General features: G+C 25.0%; 4 protein-coding genes across 5 annotated transcripts; 2 read left to right on the top strand and 2 right to left on the bottom strand.

Moving 5' to 3' along the window:
• The first annotated feature begins 410 nt into the window (after window positions 1-410).
• Window positions 411-7,330, top strand: LOC128965418 (dual specificity calcium/calmodulin-dependent 3',5'-cyclic nucleotide phosphodiesterase 1-like). Of its 2 annotated transcripts, XM_054312112.1 has the most exons (13): window positions 411-541; window positions 749-1,049; window positions 1,774-1,972; window positions 2,042-2,108; window positions 2,195-2,311; window positions 2,415-2,555; window positions 4,189-4,289; window positions 4,371-4,496; window positions 4,598-4,823; window positions 4,924-5,005; window positions 5,514-5,739; window positions 5,842-5,969; window positions 7,165-7,330. In XM_054312112.1, the coding sequence occupies exons 3-13, from the start codon at window positions 1,797-1,799 to the stop codon at window positions 7,227-7,229; spliced, it is 1,455 nt and encodes a 484-aa protein (XP_054168087.1). In that variant the 5' UTR covers window positions 411-541; window positions 749-1,049; window positions 1,774-1,796; the 3' UTR covers window positions 7,230-7,330. The 2 variants fall into 2 exon arrangements, with proteins under 2 accessions (XP_054168087.1, XP_054168088.1); XM_054312113.1 differs by lacking the exon at window positions 749-1,049 and having other exon boundaries at window positions 1,786-1,972.
• Window positions 7,331-10,723: 3,393 nt separating this feature from the next.
• On the bottom strand, window positions 10,724-12,896 carry LOC128965476 (probable ATP-dependent RNA helicase DDX20). The gene is made up of 4 exons (XM_054312182.1): window positions 11,918-12,896; window positions 11,603-11,850; window positions 11,128-11,520; window positions 10,724-10,959 (listed from the first exon to the last, which is right to left on the bottom strand). The coding sequence occupies exons 1-4, from the start codon at window positions 12,772-12,774 to the stop codon at window positions 10,724-10,726; spliced, it is 1,734 nt and encodes a 577-aa protein (XP_054168157.1). The 5' UTR covers window positions 12,775-12,896.
• A 1,019-nt stretch (window positions 12,897-13,915) lies between these two features.
• LOC128965475 (uncharacterized) lies at window positions 13,916-15,140 on the top strand. Its single transcript, XM_054312181.1, has 4 exons — window positions 13,916-14,245; window positions 14,318-14,548; window positions 14,606-14,761; window positions 14,814-15,140. Exons 1-4 carry the CDS (start codon window positions 13,916-13,918, stop codon window positions 15,138-15,140), a joined length of 1,044 nt encoding a protein of 347 aa, XP_054168156.1.
• A 288-nt stretch (window positions 15,141-15,428) lies between these two features.
• LOC128965431 (COP9 signalosome complex subunit 8-like) lies at window positions 15,429-16,272 on the bottom strand. Its single transcript, XM_054312128.1, has 3 exons — window positions 16,021-16,272; window positions 15,786-15,967; window positions 15,429-15,714 (listed from the first exon to the last, which is right to left on the bottom strand). The coding sequence occupies exons 1-3, from the start codon at window positions 16,149-16,151 to the stop codon at window positions 15,464-15,466; spliced, it is 564 nt and encodes a 187-aa protein (XP_054168103.1). The 5' UTR covers window positions 16,152-16,272; the 3' UTR covers window positions 15,429-15,463.
• Between the last annotated feature and the right edge of the window lie 81 nt (window positions 16,273-16,353).

The following is a 16,353-nucleotide window of genomic DNA, read 5'->3' as shown; positions in this document are numbered from 1 at the left end:
TAAGATGTGCTGAAAAACAGTGTAATACTAACAGTTAGTGTTGGTAATTTTTCGCAATTCAATTTTCGATTGCCGCAATTGCGGAAAATTGCGTGAAATTGCTTGAAATTGCGCGCATGAGGGAATGTATAAAAATTAACTTTGACAATGTTAAAAATTTAGTTTACTATAGATTAAGATAATTTACTAATTTATTATTATTTCTACATGGTTTTTAGATGGCAATATTTTATGATTAAATAATTAAAATTAATATAATTAATTTATGTTTTTATTCACATTGCTTTACCATTTAAATTTTGTTAATTTTTAAAAAATTATAAATTGTTCTATGTTACAATTGCGATTTTCGCAATCGAGTCTTATGCAATTGCGGCAATTTCACGCAATTTCCGACCAATGCAATTGCGCATTTTGCAATCGGTACATCACTACTAACAGTAATATGTGTTACCTATCTATCCGTATATTATATCGACAATTAAATACTAGTATTTCCAATGTTTCACTAATATTGTTAATATTGTCATTCTCTACATATGTATGTTATGTATAACTATTTAATTTTGATTTATTTGTTATTTGATAACAAAAAAAAATTGTTATAAAATATATAAGTATTTGTTATAAATAAATAAATAATAATAATATTTATCTTTTATCTGATGCCTCACATGTCGACAAATAACATGTAAAACTAAAATTTTTATTGAAAAAATGGTAAATTTTATCTCATACTAAATGTTAGTTTGTGTGCGTGAATACAGTATTGTCTTACAAAATAAATTGATATTTTAAGCAATTTCTGGCATTTTAAGTGTTTTTCTGTGCTTTTATCCATTCTCTCTCTCTTTCTTTCTTTCTCTCTCTAATGATGTATATGGGGGTGTAGCCCACCCCTCCCTGAACGCAATGATATGCTTAATGTGTAAATCATACGACCGCTATTCCGAGATATTTGACTGTAAATTATAGTCCGTAAAAGTGGTCGCAACCCAACTGTCCATTATTTTTCGGATATTTATCGGTCTCCACTTACGTGAGCTCACGTAAGTAATGTATATATAATATATATATATATATAAATCATTTTCTTGATTTTATCTCAATTTTTATTATTTTTCTTACAATTTATCCATAAATTCAAAAAATTGTTTTTCATACTTTTCGTAGTAAATTTGAAATAATTTATTAGTTTTTATTATTGTTCATGTTCAATTTATTTATAGTATAATAACCTAAAATACATTATTTTTTCTATTTTTGACATTAAAGTCGAAATATTTTTTTATATTATATTATTATTACTGTATATTATATATATACAGTATAAGTTATATATATTTTTAAACGCTAAATACATACACAAATATATATATATATATATATACCRTATAATACTGAATAATGCCAAAAAATATTATCCTCGACATCCATGAGATTAAATATAATGAAAAATGAAATGAATTAAACAAAATTGGATTTTGAAGGAGTATTTTAATAAAGTCTATAATTACAGTACATTGAGGAAAGGGAGGTGTTTAGTACTGTATACCACAAAAACTATTTTATGCATTATTAAAAAAAACTGAGACTTGAGATAAATCTAATTAAATGAATAAATCGTAACATTTAATATAATATCAGTAAATAATATAATATTATTAAAATTTATAAGGTTTATGATTTGATAAATGTTTTATAAGATATGAAATCATAAAAATTTATGATTGTTTATAGCAATTGCGATATTTATATAGACTTTATTTGTAGGTAATATCGCAGCCATTGTATTCATGGATGAAGAGGACGAGTTGTCTGAAGTACAACCCGATACAGTGCCAACTGAAGTACGCGAGTGGTTGGCCTCCACTTTCACCCGAAGCAATGTCCAGCAAAAAAGGCGATCCGAAGATAAGCCAAAATTCAGATCAGTTGCTCACGCCATCAGAGCTGGCATTATGGTCGACAGGTTTGATATACACCAGTATTAGTGATGATATTATCAGTTTTGACAATAATATGTTGTTTGCAATAACAGAATCTATAGACGCTTTGCCGGTGCGACTGAACTCCATATATCGTCAGAAGCGGCTCAGGTCTTAAAGGTTGTGCTAATTGTGTTGATTGTGTTAATTGAATTGTAAAAAATAAAGGCAGCAAACCATGAAATACTTTGAAATTTTCAATATAGGGAGCGGACGAGTGGTATTTCGATGTGTTTGCTTTGAACGAGACCTGTAAAGGACAGGTGCTTAGATGTATGAGCGCCGACCTTCTCAATCGATACGGACTCATACATAAATTTAAAGTATTAAACCTATTATTTTAAAAACTCATTTTCTATTGAGTTTATCATTCAATAGAAACTTGAAATCTATATAAATATATAATTATTATTTATGAATATATAGATTCCTTCATTCAAATTAGAGAATTTTTTAAAGCAAATAGAGTTGGGTTACACTAAATATAGTAATCCATATCATAATAATCTACACGCGGCTGATGTCACACAAACCGTCCATTACATGCTTCTCACCACTGGTTTAGCTGTAAGTCAACATCATTTTTATAAGTAATTTATTCATTCAATATATATATATATATATATATATATATATATATATATATATATATATATATATATATATATATATATAAAATTTCATTTAAACAAAATAATACAGAATAATACAAAATAACAAAATTGTTATTTTTATTCAATAACAACATTGCTTTCTCATAATAATGACATATAAATTAAAATATTTTATCGCATTGTGTGTATGCTTAATGTTATATTGATTTTGAATAAAGCAACATACTGAAAATTTAACCATATATTATATTATTAAATTTATTTGATAAATCAAAATAATAAAGACAATAATAATAATAATCTATTATTAATAATTATTTTATTTTATTTTTTATTAAAATTATGATTATTATTCTAATTAAATATTTTAATGCAGTATTAAGAAATATCGTCAATAATTTATATAAGAAAAATAAACGTTAAAAATAGTATACAGTATTATACACTGTATAATATACAGTATATAATCAATAGATATTTAGTATTAGTTGTATTTGTTGTTCATTTAATAATCTAATGAATGGCTTATAATTAGAAAATATAATCCTTTGATAAGTGAAGCATTCATTTGAATGCTTACCTCAAGTGACAGAAATGTCTAATTAGTTTTTATTAATTATTTAAAACACCGTATATTTTGATAAAATAAAGGTTTTTTCGATATATGAAGAGTTAATAAAAGACAATATTTAAGGTAAAGTTATCTGAGATATGAGTAAAGAAATGAGAAAAATAATTATAAAAGTCATCGAGAGTTTAACTTTAAGAATAACGTTATGAAGAAAGAGAGAGATATTGATATAAAAGAAAATTAATGTTTTGTTGAATCACATAAAGTTATATAACAACAGTTAGAGTTGATGTGAGACAAACATTATGTTTGAGTTATAGTATTGATTATATGCCTCACTGTCTGTCTGTCTCTCATCTCTTGTCTATTATATCTATAAAGAAAAAGACTTAATTAAAGTGAGCGAAATATACTGATTGCCGATTGCAATATATACTGTTATATACTATAATGTCGACACAAATTCATATATATATATATATATATATATATCATATTATACAGCATATACTACTGTACATATAGGCATAGATTTTCAGTACATATAGAGTAGTGAATAATTTTACTATCGATACTCTCTATTTGGTTAAACATATTATATTTGTTGTGTTTATTAAAGCAAACATTTCTGGTTTTTACTGTAGCACTACTATACAGTGGGGTTTTTTTTGAATGAATGAATGCCTTAAATATGATAAATACATCATAACATTAAATGTATATAAAAATAAATTTTAATATTATATAATAAGTTGTTTATGCAACAAGTGATGCAACAATTTCTATATTAGAGAATATGATATATAAAGTAATGCATTGACTCTATATATAAGCAATTTATCATTTGCTAAGTAAAAGGAGAGATCTTAACTGAATTCTTGTACCAATTCTTTAGCGTGTTTTGCACTTTAATATAAAAATTCTTAACACAAAAACCATTTAAACTTTTTTTTATTGTATTGTATGGTATTTTTGTGAAAAAAATTATACTAAGTTTTGTTGAAAATGTTGACAGCAATGGCTCACAGATCTGGAAATATTTGCAACATTGATCGCTGCTATTATACATGATTACCAACACACGGGCACTACAAATAATTTTCACGTAATGTCCGGGTCAGTGATTAATACAAATATCATTTGAAAAAGACATCAATTTGTGGCTTAACTGATATTTTGTTTGATACTTAAACACAGATCTGAAATAACAATGATATATAACGACCGCTCAGTTCTCGAGAATTTTCACATAAGCGCCGCATTCAAAGTGATTCGTGAAAATGACTCCAATATTGTCGTCAATCTTAGTAAAGAAGAGTATAGGTATAGACACTAATCATATATAACTTACCCTCTAATCTATAATTTCATTACTTTCTTTTGTTAACATTTTTCATTATTTTGATAATTTGTTTTTTCGGCAGAGAATTTCGTTCCCTAGTTATTGATATGGTTTTAGCCACTGATATGTCATCACATTTTCTACAAATAAAGACATTGAAGACACTGTTAGGACACACGGAGTTTAATATTGACAAACCCAAAGGTCTGTCATATATTCTACACTCAGCAGACATCAGTCATCCGAGTAAGAGCTTTGATCTACACTATCGGTGGACCAAACTTTTGATGGAAGAGTTTTTCAGACAGGTATTAGTATTTGTATTTGTTTGGCTCAAACAGGAAATTATTTTCATAAACATATCATCAAAAATAATTGATATTCTGTTTGCTATTACTGTGATTATAGGGAGATATGGAAAGTGAGCTCGGATTGCCTTATTCTCCATTATGTGACCGCAATACTACACTAATACCACAGTCTCAAATAGGTATGTCCACTATAATATACAATATTTAATAGATAGCTTTATATAGGATATGCAATAATTGTAATTTATAATACTATATTATACTATGCATTTGCTTACATTCTCTAAATGTATAGTGAATAATAAATTTTATCCCATTTAATATAATATAAATTATATATATATATATATATCATAGCATAGTAATAATACATGAATTTACAGTATATAACAGACGTATATAACTGTATAATAACAATATGTGATAAATATAAAGACAATAAAATGTTGACAATGTCTAAGAAATTATACATTTTTTGTTGGATGTCTTATATCGTACTATAAAACTTAAATTCAATTTAATAATTTTTTCCCATTTTAAATATAGATTCTTTATATTATTCTCTAAATATAATGATAAAACGTATTATAAGAATTGGAGAAATTTTTTAAAAAATGATTGCAATTCATATAACTATACAGTATATTGAAAATAAATAAAATATGTGTTATTTAATTTTATAAATAGGTTTTATAGACTTCATAGTCGCGCCTACAATGGAGTTATGTGGAGATCTTATAGATAGAGTTAATCTTCATATTCACGGTTCCCAAGAAGTTGTCGACAAAAAAGATTCAAACATTCATTTAGAGCTTAAGACTCGCGCCAGACCTGTGTCTGCCAATTGTCAGCGAAGCTCTCAAAAAAATAACCTGTCGTTAGCTTCAGGAACTGATTTGACATCAAATTGTAGGTCAGTCTTGACTCTTATGTACAATATATTGCAAAATTACAAATAAATATCTGCTAAAAAAGTAAAGATAATATTTATAATAAATGAAAAAACTATTGACAGGTCGTCTACAAGCGCTCCGTTAGCTTCGAGAAATGCCGCGACTATTATTAAACCACTAAAAACACACAGACCTTGGATTCAATGCCTGGAAGACAACAAAAATAATTGGACGGAAAGAGCCGGTGAAGGTAACCACAAGTTTATTACATAATTCATCAATTATTACTATTATAACACATTATTAAAGTCTTGTCATATTAAGGACATATGTTTATAGATTTGAGTCAAACAATCATATTTTGTATAAAAAAATCATTGTTTTCTAAAAACAGGAAATGCAGTTTAAATATTAATATAAACAAAATTTTTAAAAAATATTATTTAATATAACTTTCAACTATTGAATAATACATTTAAAATAAGATTTTAATTAAAAATATTACAGTAGAATAATAAATATTATTATTACGATATATCAAAATAATGATATTAATAAATTAAAAAATATTCATTTTATCATTGATTTATTAGATTTTTATTTTAACAAAATAAAGACAATAAATAAATTAATTAAAGAAAAATGTACACCGAATGCCAAAAGTGCTAAAAATTATCAATTTTTTGAAATTACATTTGACGTAAATTATGATTATTATTAATGATTTATATATAAATTAACATTAATTATGAATATGAAATCACAATTTTAGTACATTTAATAAATTACAATGATAATCAATTTATATTATAGTTGAAATTTTTAGATATAAGTTCTAGTAAATTGATATATAAAGCAATTTTTTAGGTAAAAATTAAGTTTAATTTTTTTCTAACATTTGATTTCAGATGACATTTATGTAGTTTTTAATGCTTTAACAATTATTAAACTAAAATTGTTTTTTAAATTAGTTTTTGATAAAATTTATTACTATTAAATTGTGTTATTTTACGATTTTGAAATAAACCATTTCTGATGAGTTTTGAAGATATGGCACACATTTGTGCTTTATTTTAAAAACACTACTTTATTATAAACTCGATAATCTACTTGAAATAATATAATTTGATTTATAGACAGTATATCTCATAAATAGGACAAGTTTTTCTAGAAATTTTTTGTATTATTTAGGAAAATTTCTATTTTCTCAACACAACTTATATCTGAATTTAACGTTTTGTTATCTATTTTTAAATTTCTAACTTACCGTAATATTCGTTATTTATTATATACATAATTATATATATACAATATATATATATAATTTTTATGATATTTTTAAGTACAGTAAATAATATTCAATACATATTTATAAGTATAATACTGTATAATATTTTAGACACAACTAATTATTGATGTTTTTGTATTTATAATGATATTTATAGAAACAATTAAAAGCGAACAAAGTTTGCGAGGAAATGGAGATTCAACGCCAGAGTCGGAATTATAGTGATGTCTAACTGTGCCGTCACTTACAGCTAAAAACAACTGAAATAACCGAATTGTCAACTAATACTTAAAACTAAAGTACCTCTTAAAGCATATTCACCTAAAAAGACAACAGTAATTCAATTTTCAACAAACAGTTTGTAAATACCATTTTTAAACAATTTATGTAAAAAAAATTATTTATACATATATTTGATGTATATTTGAATTATAAATTATCAAAAAAATCCTTTTAGAAAATATTAGACAAAAGTATATCAATAAATTGCCTCAAAATTTTTAAGACTTAAATAAAACTACAGTAAAAGCCACTGTTGAGACCAATTTTGATTCACTTATTTTAGCATTATATCATATACAGCATATATCAATACTTTTTAAAAATTATATAAATTGTTAAATAATATGCAAGTAGACCCCATTAAATTAATTTTATATTAATAGATTTTTGCTTGAATTTTAAAACAAGTTTTATTGTTTAATAAGATTTATAATTGAATATTATTTTAGAAGTTATTATAATATTTAAATCATTGAAACTTGTTATCCATTGGTAAACAAAAGCCATTTATTATTAGATAAGTTTACTAAAAACTTTAAAACGTATTTTTGTGTAGTTATTTAAATATAATTATATTAAATATTAAAAGTAATTTGTAAATATTATAATAATGTAAACTTGATAATTTAAAGTGAATTAATAGCATTTAAATAATTATTATTATTGATAATATAATTTTAACAAATTGATTAATATTTGTTATATAAATTTGTTATAAATTAACAAAATGTTTGTTTAAACTGTTCAATACTTTTCAATAAAATTAATAATAAATAAATTATTAACGTTTTCACTAAACAAGCAATTGTTTGAATTATAATTTAAAAATTGCCCCATTWTTTCATATACAAAATACAGTAAATTATTTATTGTGTAAATATTGTTGCAAAGTATCATTTGTATTGTATATTTGTAAAACATATATTAAATAATAAATCAAAAGTACAATATTAATGAATTTATAGTTATAATTAATTATTTTACAAGTGTCAAGTTAATCAATTAATAATAACACATGTTAATTAATCATTTAAACAATATATCATTATATTTAAAATTCAAAATTTTTACATTTCTCATAACATTAATTCAATATATGATATGATTAAGAAAAGGTATTTTAATCGTAATATAAATAAATGCAAATACATTAGTATCAAAATACCAAATGATATATTTATTTCATAGGATTACTCAAATTAAACTCAAATTTAAAAATTTCCTAAAATCACCAAAATTTTGGTCCATTGATCCAAGAGATGAATGTTTTTTATTATTATAAATAATTTGATTTTTTCATTTAATGTGTTTTTTAAATCAAATTTGAAATATATTTATTAGAGGATTGGGAACAGAGTAAACCTTGATGTTAGATAAAATAGCCTGGTTTAAATTTATGCCTAAATATTAAATATTTATTGTCTAATTTGTGTATCGAAAATTTACATAAATTACTAAATTTTTAGTTTAACAATAACTATGTATAAAATCAACAATACTAAAATAAATACTAATAAGCTATAAATATATAATAGTAATATTAATTATTAAACAGAATTACACATAAATTAAAAAATGAAATTTAATTTATTATTTATGAAAGATATTTAGATGAATTGATTAGTTTAATAAAAACTCAATTATAAATTTTTTAAAACTAATACAGTATTACAGTCGTATTGTTTTACTGTAATAATAAAACTTTGTTTAAATTGATTGATTTAATTGACGCACAGTATTATAATTGTATATTTTGGCGCATATGTGGTCTTCATATGAGACCCTGAGGTATGTCCAGTGAGTGTCTCTATTTATGGTCAGTATATATATTAAATGTAGTTATATTTAATTGTAAATAGTTTTATCGGTGTTTTTCCATTAATTATAATATAAGATTTTACACGTGTTTTTTTAACGGATTTTTAAAAACTTTTTCAAAAAATATGTGTAGTTTTGATAAATATATATTTAAAAAGTTTTTAAAAATTCATCAAAAAACAGTTGTAAAATCAAATGATAATCAATTCCCACGTAATCACGGGTTTGGCTTCTAATCATACAATTGTTTCAAACTAAACAATGGTTAATAATTTATCAGTTTTTTCAACTATAACACCAAAATATTTAGACTTATAAACTAATTGATTATAAATTAACTAAATATAATTATTTAATATCTGTATATATTATGTAATTATTTAATATTCATCAAAATAGCCTATTTAATACATAAATATACTATACTTTATACAAATTTTTCGCATACAAATGCTTTAAATTGTATGTATTTATCAGGGTTGCGAAATGGGGGAGTAGAGGGTAAGGCCATCTTACCCAACTGAGATCGAGATTTTTAGGTTTTACCCCCCCCCCTGGCCTAAAGTTAAAAAGTTAGGTAGCCCAAAAAGTTTAATTAATGTAAAGTTTAATATTAAACAAAAATATAAATTCTAATTGAGTTTTAATATAAATAAATAACTTTTCTTTACAAAATAAATAAATAAAAACTTTTTAAATACTGAAAAAATATCTAGAGTTTGGGTATCTCAAGGGTGGATATTCCTTAATAAATTCCCTCCAATTTTTCAGAAAAAAATGTTTTTATTTTATAAATTTATAATTGTTTATGCTTTTTAATATACAATTTGATTTGTATTTTTCAGATTTTATAATTATTACTAATTAACTTAACTAAATTACAATTTAATTTTTAAAACGTAATAATAAATACATTACAATATTATTAATTTTAACATAACAACATTGTTAATAATTAATTAAATATTAAAAGCAAGTATTATAGTAATTGTTTTTACTTTATATATAAATGTATATTTTATGTAAAACTTCATTTTTTAATATTGTAAAAATAATACAGTATTATTAGTTTGAGAATATATTTTGAGTTTTAAAAAATTAACTTGGGAATATTTTTCTTTATTATGAAATTTATGTGAGAATTTATTGGTTATTTACTGGGAATTTCAACCCTACCTTTCACTCTACTAATGCCTCTTTCTCTCTCTCTCTCTCTCTCTCTCTCTCTCTCTCTCTCTCTCTCTCTCTCTCTCTCTCTCTCATTGTGATACATAATGTCATTCATTTAACATTATTCCTCATTAAACCATTAAAAAATATTTGCCCCGAAATTAAACACATATTTCTTTTTAATATTTAAATAATAATTGTGTTCTACTAACAAAAAATAATAATTTTTATTTAAATAAAATATAATAATAATAAATAATTTATATTTTATATTATAAAAGAATTATAAATCTAGAGCTAAATTCCAATTCTAGCTGTAATTTATATGTAATAAATATAATAGTTATAGTATTATTAACGAAAATACTAAATTTATAGCATTTATTAAATGATATAATATTTTTATACCAAAATTTATTAATCAAAATAAATTAGTAAATCAAATATTAAGTCAACTGTAAAGCTTGAAACGGATCCAACATATAAGTCCATAAATGCTTATTATTATCAATCCATTGATTATATGATGAAGGAGTTGACACACTATGTATTGGAGGAAACAAAGCGTTTGCCCATTGGTTGAGACCGTTTTGGATTAAATTAACCGATGGATCTTTTCGTTCAAATGATATATCTTCAACATTATCTTCATCTATATCGTCATAATAACTATTACTTTCATCTAAATTGTTGTCACAATCAGATAAATAATTGTTTGATGAAAATTGTTTTCTTTTATAATTGTTGTCTTTAGTCTTGTAATTATCTTCAATAAAATGGTTTTCTAAATTTTTATCATATTTACCATTCATATCATTTTTATCAAAATTATTTTCCACTAAATTATCACAATTTGTTTGAATAGGATTGTCATTACTGTTTTGTTGTTGACTTTTTAAATTATTTTCAGAGTTAGAAGAACTCTTAATTAAATTATATTCACTGATAATATCATTAAATGACATGAATTGATTTGATATGTCATTTGAATCACTCTTTGTTTCGTCTATATCATCAAAATTATTGTTTGTATTACTATTTAATTCTTGTACTGATTTTTCTGAATATTTTTTATTGTCATTCAGCATAAAATCATTGTTTAAGTTGTCATCCATTTTCCAAATATCTTCAGGAATCGGATGTTTCAATTCTTCGACTTTGAGTTTCGAATCTTTAATAATATTTTGCAAAAGCTCTACTTCGCGACCTTTGCTGGCAATAGTGATGGCAATACCAGACGTGCCTTAATTGTTACCAATAAATATGAAAACAATTGTTAAACTACCGGTAAATATACTATAATTATTATAATTTATATAACATACCGAATCTCCCGGCGCGACCTATTCGGTGCAAATAGGTTTGAGAATCAAACGGAGTGTCCATATTTATGACAAGATTTATATTGTAAACATCAATCCCACGAGCGGTTAGATCAGTGGATACGAGTACTCGACACTTGAATTTTCTTAGTTTGGAAATTGCTTTCAATCTTTCTGTTTGACACTTGTCTGCACTGATATACTCTGTCTTCCAGTTTAATGCATTCAATTTGTCGCAAAGCATACGAGCCCTACAATTAAAACATATCATCCAATTAATCATCAATTGTTCAAACAGTTAATTATTTGGTCACAAACCTCGTCTGATAGTTGGAAAAGACTAAGCACTGAGAAAATGAAACATTTGACAGAATTTCAATCAATGGTTGAATCTTATTGTCAAAGTTAATGTGATTCAAGTGGTGATACTCTGTCATCCAATAGTACTGTTTAAGACCAATCAGTGCCGGATTGTCGGCATTGAGTCTAACGAAGACCGGTGTCCGCATATATTTAGTCAGAAAGTTAGCCAACTCTGACCCCATTGTGGCGCTCACGGCTATCATCTGTTTGTTTTGTGGCAAACACTCAAATATGTCATCAATTTGTTGCTTAAAATTATTGTCCATAAGTTTATCGCATTCATCCAAAACTAAGAGCCGAATAGAGTTTGTTTTCAAAACATTCAAAGAAATCAATTGTTTTATTCTTCCGGGAGTTCCGACTACTGCCTGACATTTGCCTAACATATTGACATCTTCTTTAAGTTTGGTTCCGCCGATCACAGGACAACATCGGATGTCTGTATGTTTGGCCAATTGATTCATCACGTGATTGGTTTGAACGGCAATCTCACGCGTGGGACATATGATAAGCACTTGAGTGACATTTGATTCAAACGACTCAATCATCTCAAGAGCTGTCACCACAAAGACCACTGTCTTACCGGTGCCTGACTTGGACTGAACGATAAGATCGAGACCACAACGACTCAGAGGAATGGCGTGTAATTGAATGGCCGAAAGTCGCAAAAAACCATTGGCTGTCAGTCCAGACAAAACACTTTCCTTTAAATTCAATGACTTGAATGTTATATCACTTTCTTCATCGCAGACATTGATATCCTCTGACCTCCACTTCTTGTCATTCAAATTGTGTGCCAATTGTTGAGCCATTGGTTTGTCATTCAAACAGTCATTCAATCAATTGATTGAATTCAATGTTTGCATCAAATGTTTATCCCATCGATTGACTAACACTTACATAGATGTCAGCTATGATTGCATTGTATTGTATGAAAACTATTGACTAATCGATTAAATCGTATAATCTTTCAATAATTAACTGATATTTGTATTTATAATTTACTTATTGATAAAATTATTGTTTTATTAAATTTATTTTATTTTTCTGATTAATTGTAAACAAAACTTGAATACTATTTTTGTAATGTATTAATATATACTGTAGAGTACTGTTTGAAATGTGTTTTATTATTTGTTGGAAAAAACATTTATAAATTATTACTGTAAATATAGATATAATATATTCCCTGATATTTTATGTTATTAATAGTAACTTATATTCATTTTATAAATAAAAATAATAATTAAATTACTAAAATTAAATTAGTATATCATTTTACAAATGTACTGTTTTTTTTTAATTTTTTAATTGTAGTTTTTAAAATTAAGATTTTAGTGAAATTTTTGTTCAAATAGATAATAAATAGAGAAATTAAAGAATTTAACAAATATTAACTTTAATATAAGAATAATCAATAGATAACAATAAAAATTTTATAATATGTATATAAGAAAGAAAATAATTAAATTTTATCTAAAATGAAATAATTAATTACTTTAAAAACGATGATTATTTTGACCCGTTTTCACATAAAGGATATAAAATTGTTTGTATTATATGTCACGAAGTATACTGTATATAAAGATTTGAATTTATTAGATAACAAGTTTAGAAAATATTTTTGAGGCCATAAATGTAATATAAAATTGAATACAATTTTATCTATAATTATAACATTTCAATAACTGCTTAAAAAGCTTAAATAGTATATTAAACATGGTTTTGTCAATTATTAAATGTTTAATTTTATTGACTTTTATATCTTTAATTGATAATTCAGTTTTAAATAAATCTAAATTATTTAAATTATCAAATAGTGATATTCAGTATTACTTCAATAACATATTAAATGCAAAACTTAATAAAAGTGTTATTAATATAAAAAGTAATAATAATAATAATAATAGAAATATTCGTTCTTTAATAACAAATAATTATAATAATTATGAAATGAAATCAAAGTTTGATTCAAAACTAAGTTTTGTTGAAAGCTTTGCTGAGATTCCGTTGACTGAATTGAAACCAATGAATAAAAGTTTGTCTACAAAGCAATTGATGACAAGCAGTGAGAGTTCACATCATTTTAATGATGCCTTTCATCCAAACGCTGATATAAATAGATTAAAAGCAAACATTGAAAATAACTTATCGGAGACTAGAAATGGATTAAGCAATATATCATTAAAAATAATTACTCAGCAATGGATTGTCAATACATTCAATACAAATAATTTGCTAACGTCTACACAAAAATTTACAATTTCTGGCCATTCAACACAAGTTTGTCATATTTTTAATATTTTATATCTAAAATAACATTTAAATATTTTATAAAACATATTTATTCACCAGGAACAGGAGGGTCTTAATATTATAGGTATATATCCAGGAGTCTATAGATCAGGTCCTAATGACAGACTATTACTAATTGGTGCTCATTATGACACTGTTGGTAATACAAGTGGCGTCAATGATAACGGTTCCGGTATAAGTGCATTGTTAGAGATTATTCATTTATTAAATGCATATAATTGTCGATTAACTTATTCATTGATGTTTGTGGCACTAGATTTGGAAGAATATGTAATGTTTTTTTAGTTAAATAAATTAAAAAATATTGAAAATTTTATTTTGATTTAGGGGGCACTCGGAAGCAAATATTTTGTCAACGATTATCTCATACCAAATGAATTAATTGAACGCAAATCTCAATTCATAGGCGCTATTATTTTAGATACAATTCTTAATTTTAATCAAACACTTGGATCTCAAGATATTCCTTATGATATATTTAAAGTAATTATTAAATTTTGTTAAAAATATGTAAATAAAAAAATTATATAATTAGGCTCTTCCTAAATGGAGTCAACATATCAAACAAACTCAATTTGTTGGCGACTTTTTGGCTTTAATTCATCGAAACAATTTGGATAATGAATTGAGTGATAGTATAACCAAATTTTGGAGATCACACGCTAAACAAATGCCATATAAATTAAGTAAAATGAGTATCAATTCATTGGGTAATAATATTCCCGATTTCAAGACACTTACAAATCATGCAAACCTCTTAAGAAGTGATCACATCATGTTTTGGTATCACAACAACCCTCTAATTAATACAACACTAACGGCTGTCCTCCTCACAGATACTGGTATTATTCATATTACATAATTATACAAATATTTTACTATTAAAACATTTCAAAAAAATTATTTTTAGGTCCATTTAGAGGATATATGAGAGATTGCTATCATATCTCATGTGATAATACAACACATTTAAGCGAACAAAATCTTAATTTTTTAAAATTAACGGTTGAAGTACTAACCAAAACAGCAATTGAATTGACATCAGGAAAATGCAGTCATTTTATAATTTAAATATTAATTACAATATATTTAAATTACATTTAAACAAATTTACTGATATTTTTTGTTAATTTAATTTTTTTTAAATGTTTTGAAAAATGTTGAAAATTAAAAAACAAATATAATTTAGTTCTCGAGAAACGCCACATATTCAGTAAGTTTTGCCAACTGTTCTTCACTAGAAGTCAATTCTTCGACATTGTTTGATATCTTAGATGGTATTACAAAATTGGTTGTCATATCTATAGTCCATCCAAGACTTCGTATCTTTTCAATTGTTTCTTCTTTGGATAACCCAATATAATGGATCACTTCATCCAAACTAATTGATGTAAAACCTTTTGATATCAAGTTTAGCGCTCTTTTGCGAGTTGTTTCTGGAAATGTAATCATTTGTTTAGTCATTTTGAAAAGTATTTGAAATGGATATATGAGACAAAAGACAGACCGCCAATACATTTCATGACATTCTTCAGATGGTTCGGCCATTCATATGAGGCCAACAATGGATATATTGTCGGCAAATCACGATTCCATAACCTGATCCCTATCTCCCAAATGTGAGACAACTCAGGATTCTCTGTCTTGACATTCGCCGGAATTCGTTTCCACAAGAGTTTAGCATTTGGTCTAAAAAATAATAAAAAATTAGTCAATTGAATCAAATACAAGACATGACATACAGATCATTGCAAAGCAAATAAATGGCCAAAAGTTGTCCATAAATTTGCGGCGAAGCCATTCCTCCAACAGATTGCAACTCTTGTCGCTCCAGATCTGAGATGAGTGTCGCGTAATCGGGTGTTGAATCCATGACTTGTTAGATAAGATAATCACTAAATATGACACAAAATATCACTTAAATTGATCTCAATTTATAAATCTGTCATCAGATGTGTCTTTCAAACAACTGAAAGCAATGTTTGAACACAAATATCGTTTGAATGAAATGTTTGCATAATTTATATGAGAACTGAGTTTCAAAGTTTGCATTAATATTGAAATAACAATTGATT

This window comes from Oppia nitens, unplaced genomic scaffold (assembly GCF_028296485.1).
Source record: "Oppia nitens isolate AA-2021 unplaced genomic scaffold, nextdenovo-longstitch-racon4-pilon3 scaffold17_pilon_pilon_pilon, whole genome shotgun sequence".
NCBI classification, from domain to species: domain Eukaryota; kingdom Metazoa; phylum Arthropoda; class Arachnida; order Sarcoptiformes; family Oppiidae; genus Oppia; species Oppia nitens.
Note: the sequence above shows the minus strand (reverse complement) of the source record. Positions and strands in the feature narration are given on the sequence as shown.

Coding starts and splice junctions, on each gene's coding strand:
- LOC128965418 (XM_054312113.1), top strand. CDS start 1,797: ATGGATGAAGAGGACGAGTTGTCTGAAGTACAACCCGATACAGTGCCA. Junction 1,973..2,041: donor GCTGGCATTATGGTCGACAG/GTTTGATATACA, acceptor TTGCAATAACAG/AATCTATAGACGCTTTGCCG. Junction 4,497..4,597: donor CTTAGTAAAGAAGAGTATAG/GTATAGACACTA, acceptor TTTTTTCGGCAG/AGAATTTCGTTCCCTAGTTA.
- LOC128965476 (XM_054312182.1), bottom strand. CDS start 12,774: ATGGCTCAACAATTGGCACACAATTTGAATGACAAGAAGTGGAGGTCA. Junction 11,521..11,602: donor AGGTCGCGCCGGGAGATTCG/GTATGTTATATA, acceptor GTAACAATTAAG/GCACGTCTGGTATTGCCATC. Junction 10,960..11,127: donor CAATCCTATTCAAACAAATT/GTGATAATTTAG, acceptor ACAACAATTTAG/ATGAAAGTAATAGTTATTAT.
- LOC128965475 (XM_054312181.1), top strand. CDS start 13,916: ATGAAATCAAAGTTTGATTCAAAACTAAGTTTTGTTGAAAGCTTTGCT. Junction 14,549..14,605: donor CACTAGATTTGGAAGAATAT/GTAATGTTTTTT, acceptor ATTTTGATTTAG/GGGGCACTCGGAAGCAAATA. Junction 14,762..14,813: donor TTCCTTATGATATATTTAAA/GTAATTATTAAA, acceptor TTATATAATTAG/GCTCTTCCTAAATGGAGTCA.
- LOC128965431 (XM_054312128.1), bottom strand. CDS start 16,151: ATGGATTCAACACCCGATTACGCGACACTCATCTCAGATCTGGAGCGA. Junction 15,968..16,020: donor TATTTGCTTTGCAATGATCT/GTATGTCATGTC, acceptor ATTATTTTTTAG/ACCAAATGCTAAACTCTTGT. Junction 15,715..15,785: donor TGTCATGAAATGTATTGGCG/GTCTGTCTTTTG, acceptor TTACATTTCCAG/AAACAACTCGCAAAAGAGCG.